The sequence below is a fragment of the Mastigoproctus giganteus genome, chromosome 9, assembly GCF_048544385.1.
Source record: "Mastigoproctus giganteus isolate SK-2022 chromosome 9, ASM4854438v1, whole genome shotgun sequence".
NCBI classification, from domain to species: Eukaryota; Metazoa; Arthropoda; class Arachnida; order Uropygi; family Thelyphonidae; genus Mastigoproctus; species Mastigoproctus giganteus.
In genome coordinates, this window is record NC_143583.1 from 185,566,946 (window position 1) to 185,584,861 (window position 17,916).

General features: G+C 37.1%; 1 protein-coding gene across 1 annotated transcript in view; it reads right to left on the reverse strand.

Annotated features, from left to right (window-relative positions):
- Positions 1-8,580: 8,580 nt before the first annotated feature.
- LOC150080942 (histamine H2 receptor-like) overlaps positions 8,581-17,916 on the reverse strand; it is a 66,455-nt gene continuing 57,119 nt past the window's right edge. Inside the window, exons 2-3 of the mRNA XM_090380991.1 lie at positions 17,064-17,228; positions 8,581-9,848 (exon numbers count right to left, since the gene is read on the reverse strand). Of these exons, the coding sequence (XP_090237117.1) occupies positions 8,774-9,844 (1,071 nt within the window). The 5' untranslated portion in view covers positions 9,845-9,848; positions 17,064-17,228 and the 3' untranslated portion in view covers positions 8,581-8,773. The remainder of the gene's footprint in view (positions 9,849-17,063; positions 17,229-17,916) is intronic.

Here is a 17,916-nt window from a genome sequence, read left to right on the forward strand (position 1 = left end):
AAAGCCGAATCTAATTCCGGATCTCGTAAGTTCTTGATGTTCATTCTAGAAAGGAACGAAGTGCTAAACAGAAAATCCACTTTTAGATTTTCAATATTTTTAGTAAATTCCAATATACTTATCAATAGAAGTCATTGCCCATCAGAACAGGATCTGAGTGTAGTTGAGAACGTAATTAGTAGCGTCCATTGTAAACTATTAACCGTGGAGTTCTCTCTCTATATATATGAATTTTAGGGAAAATTTGTGGTGCTGTTGAGACACTTGGAGAAAAATATGGAAGTTGATAATGCTAAGAAAGCTGTTATACGTTGTATTTTATTAGTGTCCAACAACAAAATTTGTCTTATGATACGATGCAAACAGATGTGGGCCTTTCATAAATTACATGGAGGGGAGAGGAATCGTATGAAATGTGACTTATCTTATCCTGTTACGTAATTCGTGAACTGCTCCTTAAGCGATTCGTTCCGTTGTAAACTTTACATTTACGAAACATAAGGGGACTGATGATCCCCCAAGTGTTGTCAAATTTCACAAGTTAAGTGTTCAACTTACAGGGGGGTGGAAAAAATAATTGAAACACCTGATATGAAAGTAGTAGTTTTTGTAATGGCTCTATGGCGTATTTATGAACGTGCACTGGTGATTTTTGTTCTTTCTTGCAGGTGTAGTACTGTGAACGAAAGACGATAAAAGCTGATATTTATTTAAAAGTGACAGATCTGTCTGAATTTCAAAGAGATAAAATTGTTGGTGCATGTTTAGCAGGGGCAGTGATGACTAAAACTGCTGATTTGTTTAATGTATTCAGAGCTACTGTATCGAAAGTTATGACGCATTCACCTAGTATGGAAAAACGAAATGTGATAGGACGAATTGTCACAGAAAGTCGAAGGTGACCGAAAGAGACTACCGGACACTGAAGAGGATTGTAGCCCAAAAACATAAAACTATTGTCTCAAAATGATGGAACTGATATTCGTGTGACACTCAAGTCAAGTGGGTCTAATTTCGGCGAAGTCCGGTCGGTTTATGACAGCCAGATCTTCTGCTTGCACCTTCACGATGGTCAGACTGAAGGTGACTACCCAGATGCGAACCAACAACGTAAACAAGGGTGGAGCCCGCACCACACGGAGGAATGCTGCCCGTGAAAAATTACTGCAGAATTTAATGTGAATCTGAGCAATGCAGTTTCTAGAAAAAAAAATAAGTTCGGTGAGAACTTCATAAAGCTGAAATTTATTGCAGAGCAGCTATTGCCAAAAGCCACTCGTTATTGATGGTAATGCGAGTAAGAGGATGCAATGGTTCAAGCTGCACAAAAACTGAATACTGATGATTGGAATCGTTTTATTTTCAGACGAATCATCATTCACGCTTTTCCAACGTCAGAGAAATAATTTACGTTTGGCGAGTATCAAAGGAAGCGCTCATCCTGATTGGCTTGTGCCAACAGTTAAACATGGAGGAGGATAAGCTTGGGCAACAATACCTTGGTATTCTTAAGGTCCTGTTGTCACCCTGAACGGGAGATTTACTGCCACTGATTACTTTGACATTCTGAGTGATCAGGTTCATTCCATGGTGCACACATTGTTTCTCCCAAACGATGCCATGTTTCAAGATGATACTCCAAATACACAGCGAGATGTGTCCAGTTTTAGTTTGCGGAGCATGAAACAGGCTAAGCATCTCCCATGGCCTATACAATCACCAGACTTAAACGTTATTGAGCCATTTAGGCATATTTGGAGAGGAGTGTGAGAACAAATTTCCTCCACCTTCGTCACTCAAAGAACTTGAAATGTTTCTCCACGAAGAATGGTTCAGTATTTCTCTTAAGACAATTTAAGATTTATTTGAATTTATTTCAAGTAGAATACAAGCTATTTTAAAAGCAAAAGGGTGGCCCAACACCATATTAGTTCATACCTGTAACTCTTATCACAAGTGTTTCCATTATTTTGTCCGCCCCCCCCCTCCTATTTATGACGTAGTGGTAATTGCGAGCTGTTTTTTGCGGCCTACAAGCACTTCTGATTTTGACAACCTCATGAAACTGTTTAAAAAATGCAATGGTCCAGATGCTCACAGTAGGCGTCTCTCTACTGACCTGGTCAGGCTTCTCGTGTCGAGGACGGAGGCTGGAATGCCTCTTCCTGGTGACGGGGCCTTCCAGTACCGAGAGGCTAGATGGACAATGCTCTATCCGCGATACCTACACTACTTACATGCTCATCTGGCCTTGGCAGACTTTGCTTCTTCACAGTGACAATTTTTTGTGGTTTTGTGGGGGGACTACTGGCACCGCTGACAGATACTGACAGAACTACTAGAGTAGTTCTCTTTAGATTTGCACAAAGTAGGCAGAGTCCACATGTAGTAAAATTACAATGTCTGTATACTGTTCTGTTTTCCCCGCGCATTGTTTGATCGTGCCCATCTCCTTTTAAATATTTTCTTCCGAGAAATATCTAAAAGGCTGACTATCATAATAGAAATCCCCGATGGCTATTTTAAGTACCTGTTATCCCCAAGTGGAAGGTGTTCACAATTCCTCAAAGATCAAACGCGAAAGAGCAGAAGCACACGCTTTTCAATGGACCCATGGTTCAAGCCAGCGTGGATATGTTTAATTGTATATAGAATTTCTTTCCCCTATAGTTGCAAACTACTTGATTTCTTTTATTTTTGCGTCAAAGCAATTGGGGCTGTGAAACGTTTAGTCGAATGTACATAGCCTCCTACTCTTACTAAAGAAACAGATACATTTCCCTATTTGGTTCCAGTGGTCTCTGAGTATTGAACAACGAATTGCAACATTCTCAGGATCTTCTTTTCTCAGTTAACCACATATTGGACTTTAGGGAGAAAACAAATGTATCCTTGAAATGATGGCAATTTTTGATATTCTCTCAAAAATTACCTTTCTTCATAAAAGGTCCGCCAGACAAGAGTAAAATTTATGGGAGAATTTTTCCTTAAAACTGGTAGTCAATCCACTGTTTGAATGCTTTGATAAATTATCTGATTTCTGTTAAAAATTATATTTGGCGTTACATACAAATCTATTTCTGGATAATTACCACCAATTAGATTTTGTATATGAGATTATTCTCGTATTTTCAAGCAAGATACATTCAAATAGAAACCATTTAAACTGAGAACAGATGTTCCATTGAATCAGGGTGAAGCAGATGGAGTTTTGATCTTTACTTGTAACTCTTTCTTCATCGAATGAATTTCAGATTTCACTTTAGTATTTTAAAAGGTAGGGCAATTTTCTGTTTTGTAAAGAATATTTACATCCTGATACACCCATTTTTAAACGATATTAATATTCTTAAATTAATAAATAGGACCCGAGCCCCAATTTTTTTTGTCAATAGTAATATTTAAGATTATTATATTTTTCTTACTTAGGAATAACTACTTAATGGAAAGTTGAATAGGATTTTACGAAGTATTATGCTCTAAGTAATAAAGTAAGTTATTGAAAGCCATAGTTAAAATGGATATCGTTTATGGGGCTGTTTTGCGGAACCACTAGATTAAAACATTTGAAGGGTGACATTTGTTTTAATACTTGAACTGTTCAGAAAATGAGGTTGCAAGAAGACAGATTGAAATGAAAAATATCCATATCAAAATGTATTCTAACATATCCTTTAAATGTACAGTAAATTAAGTGGATTCGACTGTAAAAAATATTCTAATCGAGTAAATGGTTCTTACAATCAGAATAGCAGTTTTGTTTTGAAGTTATGCCCAACCGCTAAATATAACCTGATTGCAATAAAAAACATCACCATCAGCACATCGTAGGGCCCCTGCTGGTGCTGAAAATCTGTTCTGGAGTTGCTGTATAGTAGCTCTAAATGCGTGGTACTTATGAGTGACGCCATCATGTTTTATGATGGCTGAGAGAAATAAAATATACCCATACAGGGCACCACCCTTTTCCACACTCACCTGAACTGTAAATTTGGATATGATTCAGTTATTATTTAAATATGACAATAACATTACTATTGGACATGCGTTAAGAACTTGACCCCGGTGTTCCGGTGGGCATACACCACACTCTCACACAGTATTATTAATACTTTTCTTTTATCCTTCTTTATAGGACTAGTTACTATTATGAGTATTGTGTATGACAGAGAAATTTATTTTATTAGCGATACTTACTGGGTTGTTGTTTTGGCTTGACTGTTTCTGGTATGCCATGTGCGTCTGGGCCAGGTGGGAGCTGATGGAAGAGCTCGTGGAGGGTCTATTCACTCAGTCTTCTAAGATCGTTCACTCGCACTTTATTTTGTGTCTTTGTGCACATATAACTTTTAGGTAACAGGTTACTTCATCCTAAGTTAGTGTATTTTAGGGGTTGGAGATTTTTTTCCATTCATTCAGTCAGTTTTTTTAAGTGGGAAGCTTAGAATAGTTTTAGGTTTAGTAGTGGTTAGCAGGGAAGTTAGTCGTATCTGTGTAATATGAAGAGTTAAAGTAATTCCCACCATCTAGAAGGGTATCAGCAGGATTATTAGAGTATCGTCTATTAGTTTTTGCACCCCATAAGGGGACAGAGTGGTTAGTGAAGGCGATGTTTTTGCTAAGAATTCCTAAAAGCATGGCATCACATTTGAGAATTCTTTGGACAACTGAATTAGTTTGCCCAAGCATTGGTATGTTGGTTCTTTAGGTGAGTGCAGGCGTTCAAATCCAAATGGTGGCAGCACCACATGCAGAAACAGTCTGGAATGAGCAATGGTAGTCTCAATTGAGACTCTTGAATAGTGATATCTGTGGTAAATTGTGAGGTTTCCTTGTAGGACTGATTGGGAGGATTCAAGTGAGATGCAGGTCGCTTGTTGAGGAAACCTGTGTGTGTGGTTGGGAGGGTGAATCCTCTCTGAACAGCATCAAGCTGTTATTTAAACAGCCAATAAAAGCCCCTCACTTTTACGCTTACAATGATACTTTGATCCTTGTGATTTTGATTGATCAATACAGTACTCTACTTGATATTTGAACAGTTTAATAAACAGTTTATCTGGTTGTTGCCTCTAAATAGTCCACGTTCTTAATCATACCCTCCAAATTCATCAATATGGGGAGGGTTAAGAGGGCTAGTCTTAGTTTATTAAGTTGCTTTTATGGGAAAATGAGTGTTTTATCTGACGATTTGCCGTCCGACACATTAAGGAATGAACTGGGTTCATTTCTTGATTTGTTTACATATTTTCAGCGCACAAATAATATACAAGAAATTTTAGAATGTTGTTTATCATTGTATTAATGAATTCTCTACGACTGTTAGGCCACATCAGTATTAAACAAAAATCTTTGATGAGAAGGTTGAGAAACCATGATACAAATCTTTCGTAGTATAAAGAAATGTATCTAATTACTTAATATAACCACAAATCTCCCACTTTTCTGAAACTTCATTACAATTAAGACAAATTAACCGGTTAGACAAATGTGGTATTCTAATTCTGCGAACGCGATCTGTTGTAGTAAAAATTGTTTAAAGAAAATCATAAACGTTTGTTAGGGAAATTAGTTCCATTTCTTGACGATAGATGGCAGGATAGCATGTTTCTTTTAATGATTAATTCTTACGAATATAAAGTTCAAAATAAGGCTGTACAGCGTAAATTTATTTTATTTTTTATAGTATTAGCGTTTAGGCATTAATTACAAACCTGTACTTGTTTTGTGACTTCTGGAAAATGCAGTCAGATGATTAATTTCCATGAAAAAACATTTCCCACCGAAATACAGTACCTACTGGAATCATTATCACTTTGGGCACTTTAGAATTATTAGTACTGCTAACAAATTTAACAAGGAAATTTCAGGACCACAAATCACACTAAGCAAATTTATTTCCCAATTCTTTCGAAAACTCAGAACTCTTACAATAATTAGTTGTATAAAATCCATTTTGGTGATTGTAGAAATTCACAAACAGGTTAAAATGGAGAAGAAAAAAAATCCAATTTCATGTCAGATATTTTAATATAAACCCAATTATTCTTAGGAAAGTTTTCGTTGCAAAAATATCCCATGAAAATACTTTCCCTCTCATATATTGGCTTCTGTAACTTACTTTGAATTTTACCAAATTGAACAATTTGGCGATACCAAAATCATACATTCTTTGGATCCACAAATTCAGAATATATTTTTAAATTTTTATAAAATTACTCAGTAAAATAGAATTATTATAACAGAAGGAAGTGAACGGCACTTACCAACAATAAAAAAGTCGTCTTGGAGGTGGCAATACATTTGTAAATATTTGGTCCATGTCCTCGCTTTAAGCAAGAATCATAATTCCTATATTGCTGCCATTTCGGCATTTTAAGGCAATGTTAAACTTTTACTGAAATGAAATGCAGGGTTGGTAAGTGCCGCGAGTTTCGATATAACTTTTCTGACAGTGATTATACCCCCTCCCCCTTCATCCCTTGTTTTTCTCAGTGTGAAGTGACGTTACAATACGCAATGAGTACTAGAATGGCAAGTGATGTAGCATATCTTGTGATATGTTGGAGCAAAATCATTCCCAAATTCTACTTTAGAAAATTCCACACCGTTTAAGAGAGAAATGCATTATAATACGTCACATGCGATACAAAGTTGACGCTATTACTACGAAAAGTTTTACATATTTAGGGTCCCTTGAACTAAGTAAGATTGCTCATGTACTATTAACTAATAATACAGATCTGTTAGCTAGGATGCAAGTGAAGCTAAAACCACAGACGTAACCTTTTGGTGTCGTCAGATACTACCTATTTGCTAATTAATCAGTTATACAATGCTTTCAATTCACAAAGGTCAGGAATTTAAAAAAAAAACCCAATTCTTCACAGTTACTATTAAGAATGAAATTACTGAAACATACCCGCATATTTACAAAGAGAAAGGGAAGTTCAAAGCCCAATTAGTAAATGTTTTTATACAAGAATTATTAATATTAACAGTGTGGCGTATAAGTTCTTGAAACCCATTGGAAAGCCTCTCGATTTTCAATATAAAGTGGCTGTGGTTTATGTCCTAGATGACATTTACATATGGATTACTCAGGAAGGATACTAAACTCCGCCCATTTCATTTTCTTTCTTCAGAAAAATTGACGACTTTTCTCCATTTAGTAGTATTTATTTAAATAACTGGTTTGTATATTTAAATAACTCGTATTTTTATAACTGGTTTGAATTTCTTGGATTGCGATAAGAATATGACAGTTTCATTCGACAGATTTTGCTTATAGAAGGCGAAGTTTCGTATCTTGACAAAAATAATTTTCTTAATCTGTCCCATAGTACATCGGTGACATTATTCAGAAATTTCAAACGTTTCATTGGCGTTTTCACATAACGCATTTGGACGTCCTTTTTATTGTGTAGATGGAAGTAATACAAAAAATAAGCCCCGTCTTTGGTCACCACACTATTCTCAGTGAGGTCGCTGGCTGGTTTTCTATAGTGGGGCATCGTAGACAAGAGACGATAAATTTCGTCCACTTGCTATCAGGCCGATGTGGGTTTGCACCATTATCAGTACTAACAACTACGTATATTCTCTGTGTTAAATCAAACCTGAGTGCTTTGCCTAGTTTTGCTATCTCCTTGGCATTCGGATAATTAACGGATATACGAGTTGATTGCTTGTTGGTAATGAAGGTCACGTGATATTAGTCACGCCTTGACTCCCTTGTTCAGTTTTCCTCCAATGCTGACGTATCTCAACCAACGTGATTCTGCTACAAGATGGTAGTTACTTGATATAATAAACTCTGTTTCTGTAGAGTCGATATGTGCTGAATATTAAGATGGAGTAGTAGTTAATCCATCTATCGTAAAGAATGGAAAACCTATATCAGATATCCTAATGTGTCTCACGAAACTGAAATAGCTTAAGGTTGAAAGGAAGAATGAATCGAGAAAAGGCTAATTTGGTCACACTACCGATTTAAATGGAATATTCACCTCTTACGTGACAGTATTTGCAATTGCAGATTCTACGGGATGTGATGTTTTGAGAATCATCTCCACATGAGCTCTTTGGTTTTTATGTATATCGATGGCACATTATGTGTCATTCTATGACTTAAGAAGCAGCGACAAGACTGCTTTTATAACGTCCTGAAGGAACAAAGAATGACTGAATTTGAAAAGGACAGACAACTTCGCAACTAACTAGTGTCAGAAATCTAATTACAAAACACTTCACAAGTTTAATAGTTATTTCTATGCCTTTGAGGAAAACGTTCAAGTTTTCCTCAAATGCAATAGATAAATTTCATTTTCAGCGAAGATAGCTCAGGTATGCACCTTTCCAAAAATGTTCTTATCCACGCAGCCCTCAACCTGACTGCACAAGTTTGTATTTCATATTAAACGATCGCTCGGGCGAAGACAAAAAAATTTAGACTTTATATTCTGCTGCGCTTTTCAAAAAGAGATGAAATAGCTTCAAAAACTTTAACTTTTCATCGCACTATCTAGTGTCAAAAAAAAAAAAAAAAAATCTAAATTGGATGTGTCTTGGCAGAGTGTAGCACACGCCTCTACAAGTATGGTTACAACTTACTACTATTGGGTTTACTCGACATCTACTTAAGTATTTGGTTTGTAGGTAAAGCGTATTGTAACTCCTGTTGAGGAGAACTGAGTTCAAAGTACTTTATAAACAGACGCACAGAACAGAAAAAAATATTGTTTCCCAAGGGTTGGGATCGCGAGAACCAGCATCACAGTTCCGACTTCAAATAAGAATCCTTTGCAGTTTCTTTCCTTTGGGCATAGATGTTCAGTCCTGGGATAATATGAACCCTTAAACCAACTCCGTCACATCCCCGTCGAGGGTCGCGAGATCGGCGTGAGAAGGTCACGTGACTCTTGCAGCAGCAATAGTAAAAGAGTTTACTGAATGCCTCTCGAAAATCGCGGTTCGTAGCTGCGTACACGTAACTGTATAAACAGGAATTGCTGAGGGCAAGCCACCACACTGGGTTCATGAGGTTGATCTTCACTTCTCGCATTAGGCCAATCGTCGTCACCACCGTAACTGGGGCCCACATCAGCAACGTGAACACGAACACTACGATGTTACTCTTCAACAGAGATTCATCCGTCAGTGCGTATGCAGTGGGGTCTTCCAGCGTCTCCACCTGCCTCTTGAACGTCCTCAGCTTGAAGACGGCGATAGTGAAGGAAAGTGCTGTCACGACTACAGGGAGTCCTATCAGTGCCACCCCCATCCCAAGGTGGTAGGGCACCCATAAGACTGCGTCTGGGGTGCAAAAGGTGGGTCCATATCGCATCACATACTGACCCACAGAAAACCCGATCGAAACGGTCCAGATGAATACTACGGAAATCACTATACGGCCCTTGGTCCAGCAGAGGTCATAGGTCACTGCGTTTCCGAGTCCAGTGAGGTTCTCGATAGCCATGAACATGAAGGAAAGGACGGACACGAGTAGGCAGGTCACTGTGGTGAGCCACTGGAAGGTGCAGACACCCACATCTTGCGGTAGGCTAGCCAGTAGAAGAACGCACGAAGTCGGTAGCACCAATCCCGTCACAAGAAGATGACCCATCGCCAGACTTACGAGGAAGATGTTACCTCGAACCCGGAATGGCTCCATTACAGTTACAGCACTAATAACAAACACTCCACCCATCGTACCTCCCGTAGCAATAGCGGAAAGAAGCACCAGCTTGAAGACTCCATTCCACGAGTCACTCTCTCCACGAACGACTTGACTGTTGGCCGCAGGAAGCGCCCAGATGGCCATCGCAGTAATGTTCTGAAACATGGTCCTGCAAAAGAGACAAAGAAAGAGAGAGAGAGATTAATCAGATTGTGAAAGATTAATTTGATTTACTAGAAACCAAAGTCCTGCTTACATGATCTCTTCTGTAGGACAGAGTATGATAGGATCAGCATTATAATTCAAAATTTTATAACCGATAGTAAGGAACGGAAGATCTTAATAGCAAAGTAGCAATAACAGTCACTTGATGAGTTGCAGTGAAATCGTTTAAATGGTAAACACTGCTCAAATATCTGTTATCGATACAGCCACAAGGCATCTACAATCTGTACCTTTACTCAGACTCCATATGGAGACGTCAGTGGTCACATATGACCATCAGGAGTGTAACTTGTGCAAAGTAAATGCCATTAGGCAAGTGCCCGTACACATTTTTTTGGATCCAAAGGGTTATTAACACCCTTAATAATAAAGTGTCTACATCTATGATCGAAAGCAAACAGTTCCATTTTGTTGACCACAATAATCAGGACACCAAATTCTAAATACAATTTCTAAACAATGTTCCTAAATATATAGACTAAATTGAGGTATTACTTTAGAGAAGAATGGCTCAAAATAAGATTTCTGAAAAAGTCTTCCCGTTTGGATTCCCTTTCTTAATATTTCATAGTATTGTGGTCGATTCATTTTCCATTTCAAATGAAGCCTGTGAGAAATTGAAACCAAGGAATGAATGCGGATTTATTGCCCCAAATTTTGAATTATTATCGGTATAAACCGTTTGAATTTAAAAGTTATATTGAAAGTTGTTAAAAATTGAACATCTTTTACTCCAAAGTGTGTTAAATAGGATATTGATGGATTGATCTGTCTAGTCAAAGTAGGCAGCATACACCTTGCCATATTCTAATCATGGAAAAGCGTATTCTAATTCCAAATTATTCTGAAGTCTTTTTAGTGTGACCGGCATTTCCTTTTCGGGATGGGCATTAATATGTATTTTTACCATTCACTGAGAAAAATTCTTATATAGTCATTGATGAATGATAAAATCTGAGGTAATTATCCCAAATATGAGAACAACAAAGCGATACACAACTCAAAAAAATCAGTCTTCTATCCATTTATGAGATGCTACTTGACCAGAAACTAATCAGCGAAATGAGAAGTGATAAAATCTGTGTTTAGCGCGACAGAAATCGCTCCAGAAATTCAGTGAGCTAGAAGACCAGATCACATGCGCGATACATTGATGTCTCGTAATGATCCGCTAACTGAAACAACGGCTGATCTCTCCATCTATATATTTTTCCAGAATAACAGCACATTTCCACTGTATTGCGGCATTTTTTGCCCTTGAAAAGAATCGAGTTTTTCTATCGCACTTCCGGTACGCTGCGATAACTACTGATTTTTTGCTGAAGACCATTATAAAGATTACCTTTCAAAAAAGCAGAAACTGGTTGCGAAGACATCTTCCTTTCAATGATGTTCCGTTTCACTACACCGCTCTAATGATATGAGCGGATTCCTACAAGCCTTGCCAGTGCTACGTTTTGTTTTGTGAAATGTTACTTACAATCCGCTCCTTATATTCGTGACTATCTTTCGGAATGTTGAAAATACTCCCAGCGATACACCCAGTAGCTTTTTATGGGCTGATTTTCAGATGGAATGGGAGAAGGAAGTCTTATTGCTACATTCAGTTACTTTCCCAAATTACGGTATTGAAAAGGAAAGGTTCATATGAATATACTTTGTGATATACAACATCAACATTATTCAGCTATATTCGACTGGAAACAGGGCGTGAATAAGGTGGCATTCGTAAAATTTTTGAGTTTGAAATTTTCATTCTTTTATGGCGTTCCTGCTTTTTCCAAGGTAGTCATCAGCATTATCATTCCAATAATTCTTTACATATCTGCCACATGTATTGATTGAAAATCTGATTAATATTTAAGTAGACGCCTGACAAAACAATGCATATGTAAAAATAAAATAGTGCTCGTTTTTGGCCTGCTCTTTAACAAGACTAACCCAGATGAATTCTGACGGCCATTAAATTGCTTGGTTATTCTCGGAGCTGTTAATTCGATGAAATAGAGCTAATTCATCCGGTCCAAAAGTCTGTTCACTTTATCCTTGAATTTATTTAAGCTGTCAACTTCCACAACGACAGATGGAAGTTTGTTCCAGCAATCAACCACCCGCTGGATAAAGGTAAATTAACACGCATCTATTCTGCGACTGTCTTTCCTCAATTTGAATTGATGCCCCCTCAAGTTTGTAATCTGAGCGAGCAAGAAGAAGAATTCCATCAGCATTGAGCTGCTCAACCCATTCAAGGCCTTATACACCTCAGAGCACCACCTCGCAGGTGCTCGTTCTAGCAACTCTACATCCTTCCTAAAATGAGGCCTCCAGACATGAACGCAGTACTCAAGATGGTAGATAAATAGCAAGATTTGTATCCATACTTCATTCCACAGGTCAAGGAGAAGAAAGAGGTCAATAGAGAGAAAATTATGCAAGAAATTTCTTTCGTAAAATAGAATATCGGTACGGAGGCTCCAAAAGAAAGTCCTACTCTGGGAACATAAATTTTGTTTATCTGGAGGTATTTTGGATAAATCGTGACCTGGAAGTTCCTCAGTAGGTGGACGCACAAGTGGAAGCATCAACTGAATGACCTCTCTGAGTGTCGTTTAGTAAAAGATCAAAGAAGTTCATATTCCATTAACATCCTTGTACAGACACAAATTCTGATCGAAAGAGTAAAGCATTTAAGTGGATTTATTCACTTAAATGGTGATTTAAGTGGATTTATTCACTTAATTCACTTAAACTTTATTCACTTAATTCACTTCGCCAGGATTTATTGTACTCGAGCATTGCAGGCATTCATATGTAGGAAGTGTAAAGATCTGTTGAATAAAAAAAAATTGCCCTGATGTTAGCACATATTTGACTATTCTAATCTGAGCTTTTTTTTTATTCAATCATATTTAAGAATAAGGAGTTGTGCATAAAGTTCTCATTCGTTCAGAATTTTTCATGAAAAAATATTTTAATGAATTTAATTTTTGATAAGTTTTCTTTAAGTAAAATGAGTGTCTTCCGAATCGCTCTGTATAACTTAAAAGTTGAATGAGTGAAGAATGCAGACATTTCCGCCAAAAATTAGGGGGTTACTGTCAACTCACGCGAATAGTCGTTTTTTAAATGCGTAATCTCTAAGTTAAATCCTGTTTTAAAAAGTGCAGGTTGAAAACTGAAAGATGAGTTGCTAGATGTGGAATTAATTTCTTCATAGTAATTACAAAAAGTTCGGCAACCTGCTGCGCATAAGTCGGTTTAAGGATAATATAAATAAATAATCCCTTACTGTGACCAGAATTCGGCGTACAATAACCCGTTTTGGCGAATATTTATTTTTGTTTAAGGAGTGACGTAATTGCTAGCATCATCCTTGGTTTTGATTTTGTTGTTCATCTCAAGATGGGCAAAAGAAAAGGATTAAATCATTTGATTGGTTTCTGACACTAATTATGGTGAGATCTTCTCGTGCTGTTACCAAGTCTACCTATTCTTGGTTTCAATCCAGCTCAAATACTACTTTCATCACTGGCCACAGTTCTTTCAATCAGAAACTCATCGAGAGTGGAGCTTCTAATACTGGCAGGTGTCATTATGACGAGCTGCTAGCTTTTCCTGCACATTGCTTTTGGTTCTTATAAGATGTCACTGTCATATGGAATAGACTTTTAATCTTTATTGGATATGATTATATTCACATCATTTAACTTCTACCTGATTTGACTTTACATGGCCTTTGCTATTGTATCTAACTTTACTTGAATCGAATTTTACCTCTTCCCGGACTTCACTTTTTCATGGACTGGTTTTCTTTTCTGTGCCCTCATCATATCTCTTGCTGCTGATACGGGTCTTGCTGACCCCCTCTTCGCCAGAGATGAGGAATAGGATTTTGCTGATGCTTGGGTTGTTTCGGCTGCTGTAAAATCACGGGATTTTCCTTATTTCTGATTGATGGGGAACGGTTCCCCATCGTGTTTCTTTACGCGGACAGGATGACACCGACACGAGTTGCCCACCTCCTTGTGGAGGGACGAGAAAGAAGGAATCAGCCTCCTTTGATTTTTTCCTAGTTGGAAAGTGGCTTTGAAGCAGAAATAGTAGTATGCTTTTGCCATCGCTTAGATAATCTTTTTATTAATGATTTAATGAAATTATTCCAAGTGACAGAAGTTTTTCAAATTCCTTTTTCTTTAGACTACTAAAGTTGTTTCGAAATGGATATATTTGATATATAATAATGGATATATAATAAGCTTTGCGGGCCTATTCCTTTTTTTATAACTTCAATTCGTTATCGATTTAACCACGATGGATATTTGAAGTTCTGTGTGCTTGGAATGTTTTCTGAAGTAATTTGATTAATGCAGTTAAGCAAAAGTTTAGTTTTGTCTTGGGCGATAGCAGCGAATTAGTTAATTTATTAGAGAACATATATTTTTAAATATTATTTTATATTACCTTATGATATTTGCTGATAATTTCAGCTGAAGTTTCAAAGATAAGCGCTTTATGATCAGAAAGGATAAATTCATATATTTTAATGTCCCAATCAATACTCAAATTTTTTCATGTTCAGTGTGTTTCCACCTCTCGTGCAGGTAAAACCTTGTTGGTTCAATGCATAATTATTCAGAAGTTTCGAAGTAAATTTACAATATCCGTTCAAGGAGATTATAGGCTTTGACGATGTTAGAAAATTTAAAATCTCCTTACTCCTAAGAGTCTCATCCACCTTGTAATTAAAGCGGATGAGACTGTTAGAAGGGAGATTACCTGTTTCCGATTTCATTGGAATTTCTTACTCTCATTAGAGTGCCAGATGGCCAATTATCATAACTGATTATTAGTTGCTGATAGGACATCACATTGAAGACAAAATGAGATAATAGTTTAGGGAATCTGGTTTCAGGATTGTTATATAAACAGGGATAATAAATGCATCTTTGAAGTAATCAATAATACTGTTTTCAGTAATTTGCGGCTCTGAACGTTGATATAAATAATTCAATTTTGGGTGTTTGCGTTAGCGAGATAAAATAAGATTTGTTTTTCTTTTTACGACCTTTACTAGACGCAATACATGAAGGACTGGATGGAGATTTTTAATGTTATTTCTAAAGCACGAGCACTATTGGGACTGGCCCACCTTCCCGTGGTGTGGACGAGTACCCAGAATCATCTGTCCAAGTGACTGATGCTTCTGGATAGCCAAAGAGGCCAGAACAGAACACACAAACCTACGTCACACACATACACATAACTGGCCCATTTGTAGTGATACTGTTATTCACAGAGATACGAGGTGGAGATGAACTGACGTTCAAGGAACCGCCCTTTAGAAACACATGTAATATTTAGGTAAAGAATGAACAAATCTGAAAAATCCTATTTAATTTTCGTGTTTTATTGAATAAATATTATTAGAAGTTTGTACATTGATTGTCTGCAGTTGATAAACTAACTAGTTAATTTTACAATTTGGAATTACTTTAGACAATGATACATCACTGATTAGTATTTGAATTATTAATGGAATCCGCATTTTGTTTAAATAATCGGCTATAGTAAGTATTAGAAGTAGTACTAGCGATTTCACTGGGAGTTTTTCATCCCTAAATTTAATTATTAAATGCTTGTGTTCCCAAATAAATTTGGATGCATCGATTTAAGTTAGTGAATTGTTAACTGGGTGACCAGAAAGGAAAAGATGCGTGGACCTCGTTTCTTGATATGTTTGTGGTAATATATACTTTTTCGCAGATTAATACGCTTTTTTCGCAGTTCACGCTGTCCAAATATTTATTTATGGTGGCTAAACAAATACTTATTATTATGAATTATTGAAGCATATCTGGTTAATGTCAAGTCGTTATTTGTTTGTTTCGTATTTTCTCGAAAGACCAGCCCACAGTATTCGCCTATATTGAAAGACTGGTTTACTCTTCCCCTCTCCCAAACTTGAAGAATGAAAACCCATTGAACAGGTGTGGATTTAGCAAAATATTCTCCTGATTTCTACACTGTCTGTGCTTATATCTTTAGCAACAACTACTTCTGGATAGATAGATAGATAGATAGATAGATAAGATAAAAATTCTCCTATATTATCGTAGGATAAGAAGAGGATCTACTCTGTTTTACTGCCTTCAGCAGAGTGCTTCGTGAAGTTTTGGATTCCACTTTTTTCCCACTCTAGTTTGGCATTAAGGATGATATATTGCAAACAAGAGTTGACCTCTACGCGATCACAAAACAAATAAATAATTAAAAAAATAAAAATTTAAATTATCCGAAGAGTTACACAAATATGTTCGGAGCTTAAATTTTCCAAATCCAACTGATTTCAAAACAGTTCTAATGGATTACTCTGTTTCAGTATCATCTTAAAGTTGTGGAAAGAGGGTTAATAGATTTGTTTATTAAGGTGACAAGTGTCATCTTAGATTTAAACTTTCCTTCAGTACCAATTCGTCTTTCCTTACTCCCCGCATTTTTTATATAAGGTGAATCCAGAGCAGTTCATTTCAGAAGCAGTAAGCTGTAGAAATTCACAAAAATGTAATGCACTACCAAGACAACTTCTGGTACCACGAGTGTTCGTTATGCGGTGAGTATTACGACCACAATTAGTAGGCAATTTAAACTTTCGGGCACACACAAAGGGTATGGCCGACATGGTTTAAACTGTCAACAAATCTGTATTCTTCTCTTGGGAAGTTTTTAATCCACAAACGGAAAACATCAAACAAGCAGGTTTCAGTGATTTTAGCAGTCGCGCAACTCAAAACACGTGTGCTACTGTACCCAAACATGTGTACTACTGTGTTTACCTCTCCTATGTTGGAAAGAAGAGGTTTTAAAGAAGAGGTTTACCTCTTCTTTCCAACGCCTATTTTCTGTTATATGCATAGATTTTAGATCCAGATTTGATTCTAGTCTAGCTCAATTTTGATGTTCAAAAAAATTACTATCAAATGATAACAATATTGTGCAACTGTTATAAAAAAAACAATCAAATATTCTGTGCGTTGCATTTACAGAAATTCGAAAGTGATTTGAGCCTTGAGAAAAAGAAAAAGAAGCGATAGATAGAAAGAAAGAAACATGCTGTTGGCTGCTGTCCTCTACTAATTAAAGTAATTCTTACATTCCTTACCTGCTTTGTAGTTTCTTTATGGAGGAAATTACCGAGACTTCAGCTGAGAATGTGTGCAATCTAACACGTGTCTGCGTTGTTCAGTGGTCTCCATGGCGTACTTTGTTTCTGAAAATCGAAAGGCACGACCTGCACTCTAAACGGAATGGTAGGCAGGAGAGTTATCTGAAAGAGAAATGGATTGGGGTTAGGAACCTTCTCTGGAACAAAGTCTGAGCAGCGAATGTTGTTGTTAAAGCGGGTAACAAATAGGACAACAAAGTTTTTTTTAAATTTCTTTCAGTTATTCCATCAATTTCATCTTTACTAAGAAAGTATACAACAGACACCACTCTGCGCCCAAATTAAATCGAATTATGTTATTAGAGCAGAACTTTGGAAGAGTGGATTTTATTTCTGCTGGTAAGGGAACTTCGGTGTTGGGTCCATTGCTATTTTAATATTGATGAAAGTATATCAGCCTTAATGTCTAAGTTTGCAGAGATTGGTAGGGTGGTCAATGACAATCAGGAGGTATGCCACAGCAACAAGATCTGGACAAATTAGACAGATCGGCTGGCTGACAAGCGGAAATTTAAGTTTAACGACAAATGCAAGACACTTCTTATGGAGAGTAGTAATCGCAGATTAACGTACCAACCGTGTGTGGCCCACACTCAGAGTAGTGAAGAATGAAAAAGAGGGTTAATTGTGCAGTCAGATATGAAGTTCTGCCCTAGTCTGGTTGGTATGACCACCGCCCACATCACACCGAGTGGAAAAGACCTGAGTTCGAGTCCCATAGGTGATGTGAGGAATTTTTATGGGCCTTTTTCTAAACGTGGCTGAATTAGTTGGTCTCATGCGAGGGTAG